At 49.0% G+C, this 15,656-nt stretch overlaps 1 protein-coding gene across 2 annotated transcripts; it reads left to right on the top strand.

Moving 5' to 3' along the window:
• The first annotated feature begins 2,464 nt into the window (after positions 1-2,464).
• Positions 2,465-15,002, top strand: CCNL1 (cyclin L1). 2 transcript variants are annotated; one of them, XM_066325658.1, is made up of 11 exons: positions 2,465-2,956; positions 3,183-3,257; positions 3,412-3,521; positions 9,471-9,591; positions 10,027-10,091; positions 11,367-11,466; positions 11,593-11,697; positions 11,947-12,088; positions 13,135-13,246; positions 13,365-13,463; positions 14,202-15,002. In XM_066325658.1, the coding sequence occupies exons 1-11, from the start codon at positions 2,702-2,704 to the stop codon at positions 14,551-14,553; spliced, it is 1,536 nt and encodes a 511-aa protein (XP_066181755.1). In that variant the 5' UTR covers positions 2,465-2,701; the 3' UTR covers positions 14,554-15,002. The 2 variants fall into 2 exon arrangements, with proteins under 2 accessions (XP_066181755.1, XP_066181754.1); XM_066325657.1 differs by lacking the exon at positions 13,365-13,463 and having other exon boundaries at positions 2,640-2,956.
• The last annotated feature ends 654 nt before the right edge of the window (positions 15,003-15,656 follow it).

Genomic DNA, 15,656 nt, shown 5'->3' with positions numbered 1-15,656 from the left:
CCATGTTAAATTGGTTTTAAAATCTCAGGGATTGCACAGCACATGGCTACAGGAGGGGAGGTTGTCCAAGGGCCAGGAAAATAGGGAGAACTATTCCAAATGACTGAGTAATAAATAACGTCCTTTCCAAATAGCCAGGATCCCTGCTGAGTCATGAACCTGCACGTAAAACAGCTCCCAATTAAATGCTTTATTTCCATTAAAAACCCCACTATTTTGGTGATCGTTACAGACTCTGAAGCCCCAAACTGTAATAGGGAAAAAAGGGTAAAAAACGAACGTACTGCGGAGACCTTTCTAAAAGACGCGTTTGGAAAACTGAGGAGGTTTATTAATGATTGTGACCATGACACAACGTAAGACATTGATCCACACCTCGGCCTCCTCCTCATGGCTGGTCCTGTGGATCCTGAGGGAGCTGGAGAAGGGAATGGAGTCCCAGGAGAGGCTGAGGGAGCTGGGAAAGGGGCTCAGCCTGGAGAAAATGAGCCTCAGGACAGACCTTGTGGCTCTGCACAAGTCCCTGCCAGGAGGGGACAGCCAGGGGGGAATCTGGGATTTTATCCCAGGGAACAGGGACAGGAGGAGAGGGAACAGCCTCAGTGGAGGCTCAGCTTGGACACCAGGAGGAAATTCCCCATGGAACCTGGTGAGGCCTTGGCAGGAGCTGCCCAGGGAGGCTTGGAGTGCCCGCTCCTGGAGGTGTCCAAGGAAGGGCTGGATGCAACTCAATGCTCTGGGCTGGTAACAAGGTGGGGATCCGTCCCAGCTTGGACTGGACGCTGGAGGTTTTTCCAACCTCTGGGACTGTGCGATTCTGTAACTGCTCTGGGGTGACCCTCGCGTACACGGACACGGCGGGCCAGCCGCCCGCTCCCCACACAACATGGCGGGCACGGCCCCTCAGGCGCCGCTGCCACTCAAACGCAGCCAGCCAATCAGCGGCCGCGGCTGCCGCGGGGGAGGCGGGGTATTTCCGGTTGGCGCGCGTGGCGTTACGGCGGCGGAGGGATCCGGGGCGCGCGGCGCGCGGCTGTGCGGCGGACCTTCCCAGAAGTGACGCAACCGCCGGGCCTGGCGCGGTCAGCGAGTCCCGCGTGGTCGCGACCGCGGGGGCATGTCGCGACATCCCGGCCCGGCCCGGAGCGCTGCGACACCGCTGCCGCCGCCGGGGCGGAGTTTGGGAGCGCGGTGTCCCGGGGCTGCGGCGTGCGCGGCCGCCGTGCTCGTCCGCGCGACTCTCCATGTGGGAATGTTTCCTCATTTGTTGTGAATTTATTCGCTACAACCGTTTAAACGGCAGGAGACGGGGTTTATTTTTGTTTGTTTAATAAACGAACTTGGAGGTAGCTTTCCGCTGGACGTTTCCAGTCTGGAAAGGCGCAGCCCACCTTTTGCCAACCATCACCTTATTTTTATTCAAATTTATGGATTTTTATTCCCCCCATGTGACATATTCCGAGCACCAAAAACTCTTTAAAGACAGGGCCTGGATCCAGGCCCCCGGGTTAACCACCTGTGTGGTATTTCTGTATTTCATACATTATTCTGTACCGTGTATTTGTGTATTTTATCCATTATTCTGTACCGTGTATTTCTGTATTTTGTCCATTATTCTGTACCGTGTATTTCTGTATTTTATCCATTATTCTGTACCGTGTATTTCTGTATTTTATCCATTATGCTGTACCGTGTATTTCTGTATTTTATACATTATGCTGTACCGTGTATTTCTGTATTTTATCCATTATTCTGTACCGTGTATTTCTGTATTTTATACGTTATTCTGTACCGTGTATTTCTGTATTTTATCCATTATTCTGTACCGTGTCTCCCCTGGCCGGGGTCGGGCTGAATTGACCTGACGGATCCTTTCCAGCCCCGATGATTCTGGGGCGAAACTGCGCTTTATCCAGCGCTATTCCCGCTGCCCGTGTGACTGTGCTCTGGTTTACCCCTGCTCCCGTTCCCGATCCCTGTCCCGTTCCCGATCCCTGTCCCGGTACTGTTCCCGTTCCTGCATTCCTGCCCAGTCCCGTTTGCTGGGCATCTCCTGTTCTTGTTCCCTGTCGTGGTCCTATCCCCGACTCCCTGTCCCATTCCCTGTCCCAGTCCCGGTTCCGTTCCTATTCCCGGTCCTGGTCCTATTCCCGGTTCCGTTCCCTGTTCCCTGTCCCGTTCCCATTCCCGGTTCCCATTCCCGGTTCGCTGTCCCGTTCCCATTCCCTGTCCCATTCCCGGTTCCTGGTCCCAGTCCCATTCCAGGTCCCGTTCCCGGTTCCGTTCCCATTCCCCATTCCCTGCCCCATTCCCGGTTCCCAGTCCCCATTCCCGGTTCCCTGTCCCGTTCCCAGTCCCCATTCCCTGCCCCATTCCCGGTTCCCGGTCCCCATTCCCGGTTCCCAGTCCCCATTCCCCATTCCCTGCCCCATTCCCGGTTCCCAGTCCCCATTCCCTGCCCCATTCCCGGTTCCCTGCCCCATTCCCGGTTCCCATTCCCGGTTCCCTGCCCCATTCCCGGTTCCCAGTCCCCATTCCCGGTTCCCATTCCCGGTTCCCGGGGCGTGTCCCGCGGACTCTTTTTTCCCGCCGCCCCCCGCGCGCTCTCGGCGCTGGCGCGTGCGTCACGCGCGGTGCCGCGCAGTCGGCGCGCGGCCGCCGCCGGGAGCGGAGCCGGACGCAGCGCCCCGTCTCCGCCGCCATGGCCGCCGCGCACCCGGGCCCCGCCGCGCCCGCCGCCCCCGCCCCGCCGCCTCCCGCCGCTCCGGGCATCCTCATCGGCGACCGCCTTTACTCCGAGGTGTCGCTGACCATCGACCACTCGCTGATCCCAGAGGAGCGGCTCTCGCCCACCCCCTCCATGCAGGACGGGCTGGACCTGCAGTGCGAGACCGACCTGCGCATCCTGGGCTGCGAGCTCATCCAGGCGGCCGGCATCTTGCTGCGGCTACCGCAGGTGGGCCCTTGCCGGGGCTTCCGGGGGGGCAGCGGGGGAAGGGAAGGGAAGGGAAGGGAAGGGAAGGAAAGGAAGGGAAGGGAAGGGAAGGGCGGGCGCCGCCATTGTGGCGGCGGGAAGGGCGTGAGGCGGCGCGGGGGGGCGGCGGTGCCTCACACAAAATGGCGGCAGCCGGGCCCGGCCACTGACTCGGCTCCTTCTCCCTCCTCCTGCTCTGCCCTCACAGGTGGCCATGGCGACGGGGCAGGTGCTGTTCCATCGGTTCTTCTACTCCAAGTCCTTCGTCAAGCACAGCTTCGAGGTGAGCGCGGCCCGGGGGCGCCGGGAGAGGGCGGCTGGGGCGGCCGCGCAGGCCGCTCGCTTCGAGCCTGCCGGATTTGCCTCTTAGTTGCGTAATTCTGGTTTTATCTGGGCTGAGATTTGTTTGCTTAACGGAAACGGCGTTTCTTTTTCAGATTGTTGCTATGGCTTGCATCAATCTCGCGTCCAAAATCGAAGAGGCTCCTCGTCGGATAAGGGACGTGATCAACGTGTTCCATCACTTGCGGCAGTTAAGAGCAAAAAGGTAAGATCAGCTTCGTTATGAGCATAAGCACCCGTTACCACTAATCTATGCTGCAGTTCTCAATTCACAGTATTTTTCCAGGCTAAGTTCAACGACCTAAAATTGAGAAGGGAGTGCCCGTTGGCTGCTGTGTAGGCAGTACAGTGCAATCTCGGCTGCTTCTGCTGTTGTTCACTTGGTAGACCCGTTTTCGTTGTTGATTTAGCCACAAGTTATGATTGGCAAGTATTGGTTCTAGTTTTAGGACCACGGTTGTAGTTTTAGGTACGTTTGTTGATCTTTTAACGTCTCGTGGTTATTGTAAGGTAGTCTCAGGTGTGAGTAGCCGGTTAGTGAGTTGCTGTGTATTCTCCAATTTTTTAATCATACTGAGCAGTCCCGATGCTTTTCTCTCGTTAGTCTGTGGCTGCCCAAGTGTCATTGTGGTGCTAAGAAAGTACCGGTAAAGAAGCTGAATTTTCAGTCGTGACGATATTGCCTTGTGGAATTAGCCATTTTAGAAAGCACGTGGGGGAAAAAAAAAAAAAAAAAACGCCTGCTCTGGCTGGCAGCGTTTGCAGCTTTACTGGAGAGGAACGTGTAGCTGAGTCTGGGAGGCTGAAGGCGGTTTTGGGTGCAGAAAGTGAGAGCTGCCTTGTTCTGTGGCTGCACAGGTGGAGTGTGAGCTCCCCTGGCCCTGTGCAGGTGGGGTAGGGCTGTCCCAGTTCTGAGTGCCCAGTGCTGCTCTTGGTGTGCACAGCAAATAACCGCTGCATTGAAAGGAGGAAGGCGTGGTTGAAGGGGTAGAATTCTCTAGGTTGCTGTAAAACACAAAATCTCCTTAATTCTGTCGGGCAGCAGTGTCACAGTCTGGGATTGCAGGCTTCAGCTTTGCTTCTGGTGCCTGATCGCTTGAAGTTTCAGGTACCCCCTAGTTACAAAAGGATTTTGTTTGCAGCTACAGCGTTAAATTCACACTTTATTTCCCTGCCCTGTGTCACCAAGTGATGGCAGGAATTTAAACTCGTGTTGTGCAAGCTTTTCTGAGAAACAGAGTAGAAATTCCTTAGGGAAGCCAGCTGTTTGTTGGTGTCTTTATCCTGGTTATGCTTCTGTTGAAAAAGCTTTGGCCACCTTCCTGATGGTGTTGTCCTAGTTAGTTGTAGATCCAAGAAGGAAGAGTTGTTGTTACACTTTGGATTTTAGCTTTGTTCTGTCTGGGCTTTAAGCTGTTCTCCCTGCCGGCCCTGAGAGAGCTGTGTGAAGTTATGCCAGGTGTGAATTTAGTAGGATTGTCTTCCACAGTTATAAAGGGAGTCTGGTTATTGGACTTACTGGAGCAGGCTCAGTGATTAGTAACGTTCTGGCCTCTCTCCAGGCAGTGAAGGGTAATTAATCATATGCCTTGCTTTTCTTTGCAACGAGAATACAAATTAGTCGTTTCTTTGTGCTGTTGTGAAGGATCAGAGAAACTGAACTTAACCTGTGAATTTAAATCTTTCCAGCTAGCCTGTTCCAAATCCCAACTTGTGCATGTTACGTGGTGCCTAAAGTGCATCATGTCCAGAGAAATCGTGCACTGCTACCCATTATTTTCGGGAGAAATGGGTATTGTTGCTCTGCGATTCTGAGTGAATCTGCATGAAATTAACCTTAAAAACGCTGCAGTCTGACATTCAGACTCGCACACACCCCACCCCACCCCTTCCCCCCCCTTTTTTTTTTTGTAGCAAGCAGGATGTAAACGTTTTTCTGTACTTTTTACAAGCTGACAATTCCATCACCTGTACACGTTATTAACTTCAACTCTTTTTTCCCTTGCAACCGACTATACAGCGACCAGCTACATTTACCAAAGCCTGGGTGATGTGGAGTGGTACATAAAGATGAAGCTGTCGTCATGGCAACAGTGAGTGAAGTATCGAAAATCCCCAAGGAGAAGCCAGTGCTCTGAGCATAGGTCACTGGAATCGGGGGACTAACAGGTTGGCCGCTGGTGAACCATTTGGAAGAACTCCTGTATCTTGTTATAAGCTTTTTTCTTTGCTGTCCAGGTTTTTAGAATACTAGCTTGACTTTTTTTTTTTTTATATTATTATTTTATTTTTGGTTTTTTTGTTGTTTTTTAATAATTTTTTTTACTGAAGCTAACACTTAGGCTGTAGTTAGTCTCTCACACACAACCCAGAACTGAAACAGGCTGCTGTACTTTCTTTTTTAGTCTTAGCATTTCTGTTAACTGAAGCTCTTAACCTGCACACGAATTTGGGGTAGTTTGGGTAGGCTTTGCTTTCTTTCTTAACCAGTTTTGGGTTCTTAGTTCCACTTTCTGGCTCTGTATAACTGCAGTTTAAATTCACAGTAAAACAAGGGTACAGAAGTCTTGAATTTGTACATTTTTATCGATTATGATGTAAGCAGTCCCTTCTATGTACCTGTTTGCAGAATTGGGAATTGCACTGGAATTTTCTTTTTATGAGACGTGTAGTCAACTGAGGTGGTGTTTCTAATGCTGAGAAGTAAGAAAAAGCTAAATAAGTGTTTTTGGACAAGCATATTTTCTTTGGGATCTTTGACGAGCATATGTGATGTAGAACTGCATGTAAAAATGTTTGTGTGCATGGAGAAAAGCTCGTACTATGGAAAAACTGCTTTTTCAATAACTGTGTGCCAAAACCTCTCTGTTCTGAGCAAAGTGCAACTGTTGTTTAACTTATAGAATGTAGTTTGAAGTTGATTTTATTTCTTTGAACTGTGCCTGAAAGCTGCAGAAGGTCCTGAGACTGGAAATGTGACTCGTGTGGTGCTGTAATCTCACATGGTGCTTTGAGGTGCTCAGTCAGCTGTTCCTCCCTCAGGGGCCCTGCAGTGGGGCTGCATTAATGACACACGTTCCTTAGTGCCTTCAGACTGCCTGCAAACCTGTGCTGCTTGTGTTTGTGATCCTGGAGACAAGCAGAGAACTGGGGTTCTTTTACTGACCAGCATAACAGAGCTCTGCTCCTTGAAACGAGGTGCTGGTGCTCTGCTGTGCCTGCCACAAGTGCTTTGCTCATTAGGAACAAAACTCCACCAGCAGGGCACTGCTCCTCCAAGTATTAGTCGTGCCAAAGACATCAAAGTTTAATATTACACCAAATGAAGCTGCAGCTCTGTGGAAAACTTCAATCTCGTTTGTCAGAGTGATTTTAAAAGAAAGGTATTTGTAATTAATTTATTGTTACAAACACATTACAGTGCGTGTTAAATCTTCTGGGTTGTTACACAATCTAAAATCCCAGTCAAGTTTTGCATCTTAAGTGTTGGATTGACTTCCCAGAGGGGCCACTGTGTGCTCTGTTCTGAAAGATAAAATCTTGTCTGGAGCTCTAGTGCTGGTCTGTAGGAACAGATTCCAAGTAGGAACTTGCAGCACTCCTTGGCTATACAGGGTTTGAGGCTTATATTTCATATATAAGCTCATAAATTCTTTTTCTCTGGTTTGTTACTTGGCCCTAAGATAATTCTTGGACTGGGAATTAAGTGCAGCAAATGCACTGGCAAAGTTCCTCTTTTTTCTCAGTAGAAAACAAAGAAGTTTTTCAAAGGGGAATTTCTGAAGTTTCTGGCTTGTAAATAATTGTCTACCAACATTGCCGAGTTAATGGCAAAAGTACTAAATTGGTGAATCAATGCAGTGGAGAACCTGACTTGTGCCAGTAATAAGGTGAAGTAAAACACTTAAATCTCCTGCAGATTTTTATTTTTTCCATGAGTGGATAAAAGGCTGTGTCTGTCTGGATAAAGTGCTGGTTTTCATGGCTTCCTTAGGGCTGGAGTGACCAAAGGAGTGTGGGACAGCAGAGTAAAGCACAGCACACTTGGCACGGTGGGTTTCCAGGCCCTGTGCAAGGACAGTGAAAACTTAAAACACAGTAAAGGCTCCCATCTGTCCTGCTGCACTTGGAGCCCCCTTAACTTCCTTCCAGAGCTCTCAGGGAATGCAGGGACATGTGGAAGGTGCTGGGTGTTCTTGACTCCACTGCAGATTGTTTTAATAGACTGGAAGTCCTGGCTGTCCTAAGTGTTTAACCCGAGATCTCCCAGTGATGAAACTTTCTGCTGACAGACAGCCTGGAGTCCTGAACTCTGCTCTGCAGATCCTGGTAATGGCAGTGATCTCTCTCGAGATGAAATTGTGGAGAGCAGTACTGAAGGAAGTGTTACCAACACCAGTAAAATTGATGGGAATGAACTGGGAGGGAATCTGCTTCACTGATGGGAAGAACTCAGTCTGGTTGTTCCACTATCCCACTCCAGAGCACTGTGTTTAGCCTGTCTCTGTAGGTGCTGAAGTTCAGACAAAATCAGTTCCTCACTCAAGTTGTTATCCTAAAGAAAAGCTTCTCAGACTTTTCTCTTTCAGTTAATTTATGGAGAGAAAAACAAAACAACCAACACAAACAAAAGAAAAAAAATCTCCCGGTTTTGGGTTTACTTAGAGGAGCTGAAATGAAAAACGTGGTAAACTTGCCCTGATGAGTGAGAGTAACACTTAACTGGAGAAGTTACTCTGCTGGCACATAGAAAAACTGGCATTTTCTCTAATGAGGAATTGCAGGTCCATCCTGGACCAGGGAGCTGCAGTCGTTCATTCCAGAGCTGGGAGCTGCATCTCAGCCCCTTGGGAAGAGCAGGGCCAGCTCCTGCTTCAGGGGCATGGTGGTACAGCAAGGGGCTTTGTTAGAGGAGTTTGTGTCCTCTGCCCAGGGCCATCAGCCCAGGTGACTGCAGAGGTCATGGCACAAACTGGATTATTCATTAAATCAACCCTTTCTTCCTCGGGTGGGAACCTTGGGGGTTTTTGAGTGTTTTTACTGTTCTGTGACCTATCAGGGAAGAGAAGTGAGATCCACTCATGGAATTTGCAAGCTGGCAGTGAAATATTTTGTCTGATACAACAAAAGCTGTATTTCGAATCCACTTTGCATTACTTCTTTTTTTCTTTTTTTTTTTCTTTTGAAGGTAATGTAAAATAAATTTGCCACCAGTGCTTGGGGTGTTTCATGTGCACAGACTGGTTTATTAGAGCATAACGAGCTGCAAAACCATTATTCTGCTTTGGAAAGCACATGGAATGTGTGAGGCATATTACAGGGAAAAAGCTGGTCTGTCCTCAGGAGGAAGTGGATTAAAATATCCCCTGTGGAATGTTGAAAGGTCAAGTCTAAGCACGGACAAAGCAAAGAATCTGGAGTGTGACACTTGTGCATCAGAAGGTTTTTGTGATTAAACTTGCTCTGGACAGTTCAGGGGTTGGAGTTGGAATTAGGATTGACAGTGCTGAAGTTTGAAATCTCTCTCTGGAGTGAGCTGTTGTTTTGCAAATGCAGACAGCAGCAGGCTCATCCCTGGTACCACTGGAGAGGGGAGCAGTCCCAGGCAGATCTGTGCCCGTTTCCAGGTGAATTCTGTGCTTCACTCAGCTTCTCACACATCACAGGGCAGGGCTGGCTTCTCTGAAGGGTCACTCAGCTGCTCTGCAGTGCACAGGGAACTGCAATTTCTAGAGCACGAGTTGCTACTTTAATACCAGTGAGAGAGCCCTGTGCTGGCTTCCTTCTGCTTTGAAATCCTGCCTGGCAAAGGCCTCCTGCCACCTCTGCCACGGAGAGGAACAGTTCTTGGGAGTGTCCCCATCAAACCAACTCCTTCCAGCAGCTGGAGCAGTGCAGTTTGCATACACAGGAGCAGAAGGTTATTTTTGGTTGTTTTTTTTTTTTAATCTCAGCCGTCTAATCTGTAGCTAGCCAAAAGCAGCAACTAAAACTAGTTTATCTAAACTTGGACAGCACAAGATTAATGCTTAAACTTGCTTGCAGGAGTTGAAAACCGGTTTCTGTTGCCATTAGTTGGTTGGAAGGGAAAACAGAGTTGCCGTTGTTTTTGGATATGCAAAACAGTTTTGATTTTATTTCTTGCAAACTATAGGACTCCAAGCCCCCTGATACTTGATCAGAACTACATAAACACCAAAAATCAAGTAATCAAAGCAGAAAGGAGGGTACTGAAGGAGTTGGGATTTTGTGTTCATGTCAAGCATCCTCATAAGGTGAGTTCTCAATGATAATGTAATTGTAATTCTTACTCTGCCTTGGTGGCATCACTGGGAGCTGTGGAACAAGAAACACAGGTGTCAGAATGACCTGAATTCTTCTCTTTCTTCTCCTGTAGTTATTAATTAATGCTTTTGCCAGAGTACTTGGGCAAACAGCTGTATTGATAAAAGTCACTTCCCTGGGAAAGGGTAAAGGTGCCTGGTTTGAAAATAGTGGAGAAGTAGTGAAAATAGTGGAGAAGTAGTGAAAAAAGAATTTCTAAATGTCATGGGGTGACAGGAGAGCTTAGAGTGTGTGCTTGGAGGGAAGTATTCCTTGGGCATACTGTTTAATTTTATTTCTGCTGTGTAGATATTTGCTTCCTTACTCCTGCTTGATGTGTTGAAACTGAGTGTTTTTTTCTCTTTCCCCCTCTCCTTATTCCTCAGATCATTGTTATGTATTTACAAGTCCTAGAATGTGAACGTAATCAAACCCTGGTACAGACAGCCTGGTAAGTTGCTATTTTCCATTCTTTTTCTAGCCAGGAAAATAGTAGCAGAAATAACAAGCCTGCTCATCCCTATGCAAAGCAATGAGATGTAAGTTACCACCCAAACAACATTTGGACAAATCTCGTGGTGCTTGTTTCTGCTTACTATTTTCATGGCTTGATTCCACCGGGGCGATGGAGAACTCAATTTAACTTTGTTCTTTTTTCTACTCTTTGATTGAAGGGTAGTCCCTGCTGGTAAGTCATAGAGCTCTGCCCTCTGCACCTCAGCCCATGACCTGGGGATGGCTGCTTTGGCTGCCCTTCTCTCCAGCCAAGCCAGTGCAAGCCTCAGCGAGTTCACTGCCGTCACCCAAAGCCAGCGGGCAGCACCTCCTAGTTCTGTCCTGGCGCCAGGATTTGTATATTTGGTTCTAGAAGTAACTGTTACAACTGTTTCTCTCGATGTCTTTGTTGCCTACCTGCTGTATGTTAAAAGGACACGTGGGGGACGATTCTGCCAGCGTTTCTGGAGTTGATTTAACGTTGAAATTGGAGTTTAACAGAGGGTGACAGTGCATGCAGCATGTTCACTTAGCAGCCAGGCTGGGCATGGGGGTGTAGAGTCCTCACTGACTGCTGCTGGTCTCTCTCCCATGTTGGGGATTTAGAAATCCAAGGAGCTCTGCTGTGCTCTGGGCATGTCTCAGTGGCAGTGCCAGCCCTGTGTAACCACAGGAGATTTGGGGCCCAGTTCTATCTCACACCTCTTTTTCCAACACTCAGTGAGCAAATGGGGTGCATCTCCCTGGACTGAGTTAAAGTGACTCAAAGCACACAAGATTTAAATGCAGAGTTGTAAGAACTCTGCAGGTTGCATGTAGCCTCTGGATAGTGGTAGGTTGAAAATTCACTTTGCTCTCCTGATGGCTCTTGAGTTCTACACTGATTTTTAAATACAGACCCATTGGTGTTTTAGACAATCATCTGGACAGATGCAAAGTACTTGTTAAATTGTAACTCAGTGGACACTTCCCAGTGTAGTTTAAGCTCGGAAGTGGCCCTACCACACTCCTTGGAGTTACTGCTACACATTATTGCCTTGGGGTTTAAAACACTGGCAGCGCTGCAAACTGTCACAGGGTGACACACATAAACATCCAGCACAACCTGAAAGAAATCACACGTTTAATGTAACAACAGAAAAAATAATAAAGTCAATTGAGTCTCCAGTATTGTTATCCTCTAGAAGAGAAGCAGACTGGAGTTCCAACCTGCGCTGCTTTGGTTTTTTAGGAATTACATGAACGACAGCCTCCGGACGAACGTGTTCGTTCGCTTCCAGCCGGAGACCATCGCGTGTGCGTGCATTTACCTCGCTGCTAGAGCCCTGCAGGTGAGCCCTGGCTGCACTCACTCTGCCCCTCAGTGCTGCTGCTCTGCCTTCGAGGGAATTCATGGAAATACTTCAGCAAAACTTGACCTGGAATCTCTATTAAGCTTCTCCTCGTTTGATTTTCAGATCCCGCTGCCTACCCGTCCCCACTGGTTCCTGCTCTTTGGCACCACGGAAGAGGAGATTCAGGAGATCTGCTTAACAACCCTGAAGCTTTATACCAGAAAGAAGGTGAGTTTGACATGTTAGGTGTTGCTGCTTTGATGCTTAGTGCTGTTTGAGCTGAGTTATGGGTGTCCAGAAAAGTTTGGGAATGCGTGATGCAGATGTACTGATGGGAAGGGCTTCTCTAAGGAGACAGCAAATTCTGGAAATTATATTACTGAACAGATCATTAAAAGCTAACTCAGTATTTTTCAGAAATTAGATGAAATGTGAATTGCATTAGTTCAGCTTCTTACCTGGTTGTTACTTCCACAGCCCAATTATGAATTTCTGGATAAAGAAGTAGAAAAGAGGAAAATGGCACTACAGGAGGCAAAACTGAAAGCAAAAGGTTTAAATCCAGATGGAACTCCAGCACTCTCAACACTGGGTGGCTTTTCTCCTGCATCCAAACCATGTAAGTCTGTTATATGAAGAGAAAAACCTTTTTTTGTTCGTGTTTTTTTTAACATTTATTTTTAAAACCAGTCTCAAAACCTTGAAACCATATAAGAAAGAAAGATGTTTTATTCTATATTTCCCCAGACAAAGAGTGATACATTAATAATAGGCACCTGTAAGAGAGTGAGATAATGAAGCAGGAGTTGCTGTGTGTTCTGTGATGTGAAAAGAGGCTTTTTGGATTTAATTTGGGGGTGCTGCAGTAGCATTCATGGCCCCTTTTGCAGCAGCTACCTGTGCAGAATCCTTCCCCTGGTTGTTTTTAATGTAGTTGGCAACTGTTTGGTGCAATGAGGGCAGACAGCTGGTGGGCAGGAAACAGGAGGGAGAGGCCCAGCACTGCCTTGGCATCAGAGGGAATTAAATGGAACATGGGTTTTGACTTGGCCAGGCTGTTTGAAACTCATGGTTTCTCCTGAAGAGTCCTGATTTTTCAGAGGTCTTTGGGCTGGGCGGTGTGAATTTCTCACAGAACAAGGGAAGTGTTTTTTGTGAGGAGGGAGCCCAGGCTGGAAGAGTTTGAAAACAGGAGCTCTGGTGGGCTTAACAGCCCTTCCAATGAAAGGTGAATCCATCTCTGCAGAGACAGACTGACATGTTAACTCGATAATTTTGTTACTCATTTATATTTGTGTTGTTGTAAAGATGAAATCTGTCATTTTACTGGGCAGGCTTAGTCCTTTCTATAGTATTGGAAATAAATGCCGAGGTAACAAGTTCTGTATTGTGGGGCACAAGGGCAGCTTCTGTTTTGTACCTTTTGGCCCCGGGTGATCATGACTCTGTGCTCTGAAGGTCCCAGTGCTGTTCCTCCTTCATGGGCAGAGGGTTTCCCCACGAATATCCCATTCCAGGACTGAATATAAATGGAGGGATGGGATGAAATAATAGATGTAGAGTTCATATCTACACTTGGTGCAAATCCTGGCGAAGGTACATGAGGGATGTACAGTGTGTTTATGACAAAGGATGAAAAAAATCTCATTTTGAATTAATTTTTAGCTTCCCCAAGAGAAGTAAAAGCTGAGGAGAAATCTCCAGTGTCCGTGAATACCAAAACCATTAAAAAAGAGCCAGAAGAGAGGCAGCAAGCCTCAAAGAGCCCTTACAACGGGTAAGTAAAACTCTCCTGATGTGTTCTTGAGCAGAAACGCTTTCAGCTGAAGCGCAGGGAGCTCCCCCTGCACTCTGTGCTGTGGCAGTGCCTGAGCAGTTTGGTTTGTGCCCTGCAGGCTGAGGAAGGAGAGCAAGAGGAGCCGCAGCAGCAGAAGCGCGTCCCGCTCCCGCTCCCGGACAAAGTCCCGCTCCCGCTCCCACAGCCCCCGCAGGCAGTGAGTGGGGCCGGGGCTGTGGGGGGGCTCAGCAGGGCTGTGCACTGCCCAGAGCCAGGGCCAGCAAAGGGGCTGCACTTCAGGCACTCACTGCTGCCTCTGGAGCAAGAGTGCAGGCTGTAAAATTAACCTGTGCTGACTGCACTGTACCTGCGTAATTGGGCTGGGCTGGGCTGGCGTTAGGCTTCCCAAGGATCCCATTCCAAGTGAGAGCAGTCTCTGGGAGCACAAGTGCCCTTAAAAGGGGAGAGAAGTGCCCCAAGTGTGCAGGCTCCTGGTGACACTGCTCCCTGGTGCAGTGCCTGCCTCTTCAGGGCTCTGCCCCTCTCGTGCTTTGGGAGGAGGGGGGTGCAGTGAGAACTGCTGGCTTTTGGGATCAGAGTATTCTAAGAATCTTCAGGCTCATGTCTCAGTTGCCAACTTGGATCTCAGTGAAGTCACTGAAAGAAAAGGGCAGCTCCCAGTCAGTGATCTGGTATTGACAAGGTAGACAAAAGATGCTGCGTTCTGGTTTTAGTTTGAGCTGTTAATTTTCAAACGAGCTCAACTAGAAGACCCACAAGAGCGGTTGGGGTCGGAAGAACCTTAAATCCCACATCACCGACCGCAGCCTTCCACGGGGCGAGTTCAGAGACCTTCCCTATCCTCCTCCACTTACCCCTGAGGCCCAAACCCCCGATTCCTTCCAACCATCGGGGATCTCTAAGCGCTAATCCCTTGCCTTTGCCTCTCGCGCAGCTACAACAACCGGCGGAGCCTGTCGGGCACCTACAGCTCCCGCTCGCGCAGCCGCTCGCGCAGCCACAGCGGCAGCCCGCGGCGGCACCACAACCACGGCTCTCCTCACGCCAAGGCCAAGCACGGCCGCGACGAGCTCAAGGGCTCGGGCAGGCACGGCCACAAGCGGAAAAAATCCCGTTCCCGCTCGCAGAGCAAATCCCGGGAGCACTCGGAGGCGGCCAAGAAGCACCGGCACGAGCGCGGCCACCACCGGGAGCGGCGCGAGCGCTCGCGCTCCTTCGAGCGCTCCCACAAGGGCGGCAAACACCACGGCAGCGGCCGCTCGGGCCACGGCCGCCACCGCCGCTGAGCACGGACTGCCCCAGCCTCGGACTGACTGCAGAGCCCGCAGCAGCTTCAGCCCTCCCCGCCCAGATCCTTTTCTGAAAGGTGTAGAAGAATTTTTGTTTTGTTTTCGTTTTGGTTTTTTTTTTTTTTTTCTTTCGTTGGGGTGTGTGGGGGGAGAAAGAAACTGTTACCGACTTTTGCACATAATACCTTAGCAGTATCCCAGAGAGGTGTGGCAAAACGATCAGGTTCACTTGTATGTATTAGAGTTGTGTATTGTTTATTGAGCTGAGAACTGGAGAAAGGATTTCTGTAAAAAAAAAGCAAAACGTACCTTATTTTTATACCGGTCAATTGCAGACGCTTATATTTAAGTATAGTTATTTGTTTAAACATGGTGGAGACTTTCTTACACTGGTTTTAGTCTGCATGTGTTCAAAGATTTTTACAAGAAATAAAATATAAAGCTTTTTTTTTTTTTTCTTACTGCCTGTTGGATGCCAAATGTGTGCAAACTAAACTTGGTTTTCTTACACGCCACGGCTCTGAGCCTTGTGCCTCAGTGGGACACGGGGGTGTGGATGTGCTGCTGTTGGGAGGGAAAACTGGGAAAGCTTTGGATGTTTGTGTCCTCCTGGTGGTGCAGCAGTTGGAATAAATGCTCATGGATGTGTCTGGAGTCCAGAGGGATGGGCTACTGCTGTCCCTTGGGTGAGAGCAGGAGCTGCTGGACATTCCTGGAGCTGTGCTGGCTGTGGGAAAGGAGAGCTGGAAAGGGAGAGGAGGAATTGCATCTGACTCTTCAGCTGCTGCTCAGGTACTACCAAACCCTGGAGCCTGCAGGTGAGAGGAGTTTGCTGTCCTGCCCATGGGCTCTCCAAAAATGCCTCTCCCCATTCCTGGGATGTTCCCCTGCGGGGCCCAGGGGCAATGCCAGGCTCTTGGGAGATGTCCTCCAGACCTCAGAAAGGAGAGGAAACCTGAGCAGAAGCTCCATGGTTGGAAAATCCCCCCTGTCCTGCTGGGCCCCCTCTGCAGCTGCTCTGGAAATGCAGAAAGTGAATGTGTATTTTCAGGGAGGAAAAGATAAAATGTCTCTCTGTTTCTTGGTTACCACTGTTTTTC

The sequence above is a fragment of the Sylvia atricapilla genome, chromosome 10 (genome assembly GCF_009819655.1).
Source record: "Sylvia atricapilla isolate bSylAtr1 chromosome 10, bSylAtr1.pri, whole genome shotgun sequence".
In the NCBI taxonomy this organism is placed as follows: Eukaryota; Metazoa; Chordata; class Aves; order Passeriformes; family Sylviidae; genus Sylvia; species Sylvia atricapilla.
The sequence above is the reverse complement of the archived record's forward strand: the minus strand, read 5'-3'. Positions and strand labels throughout refer to the sequence as shown.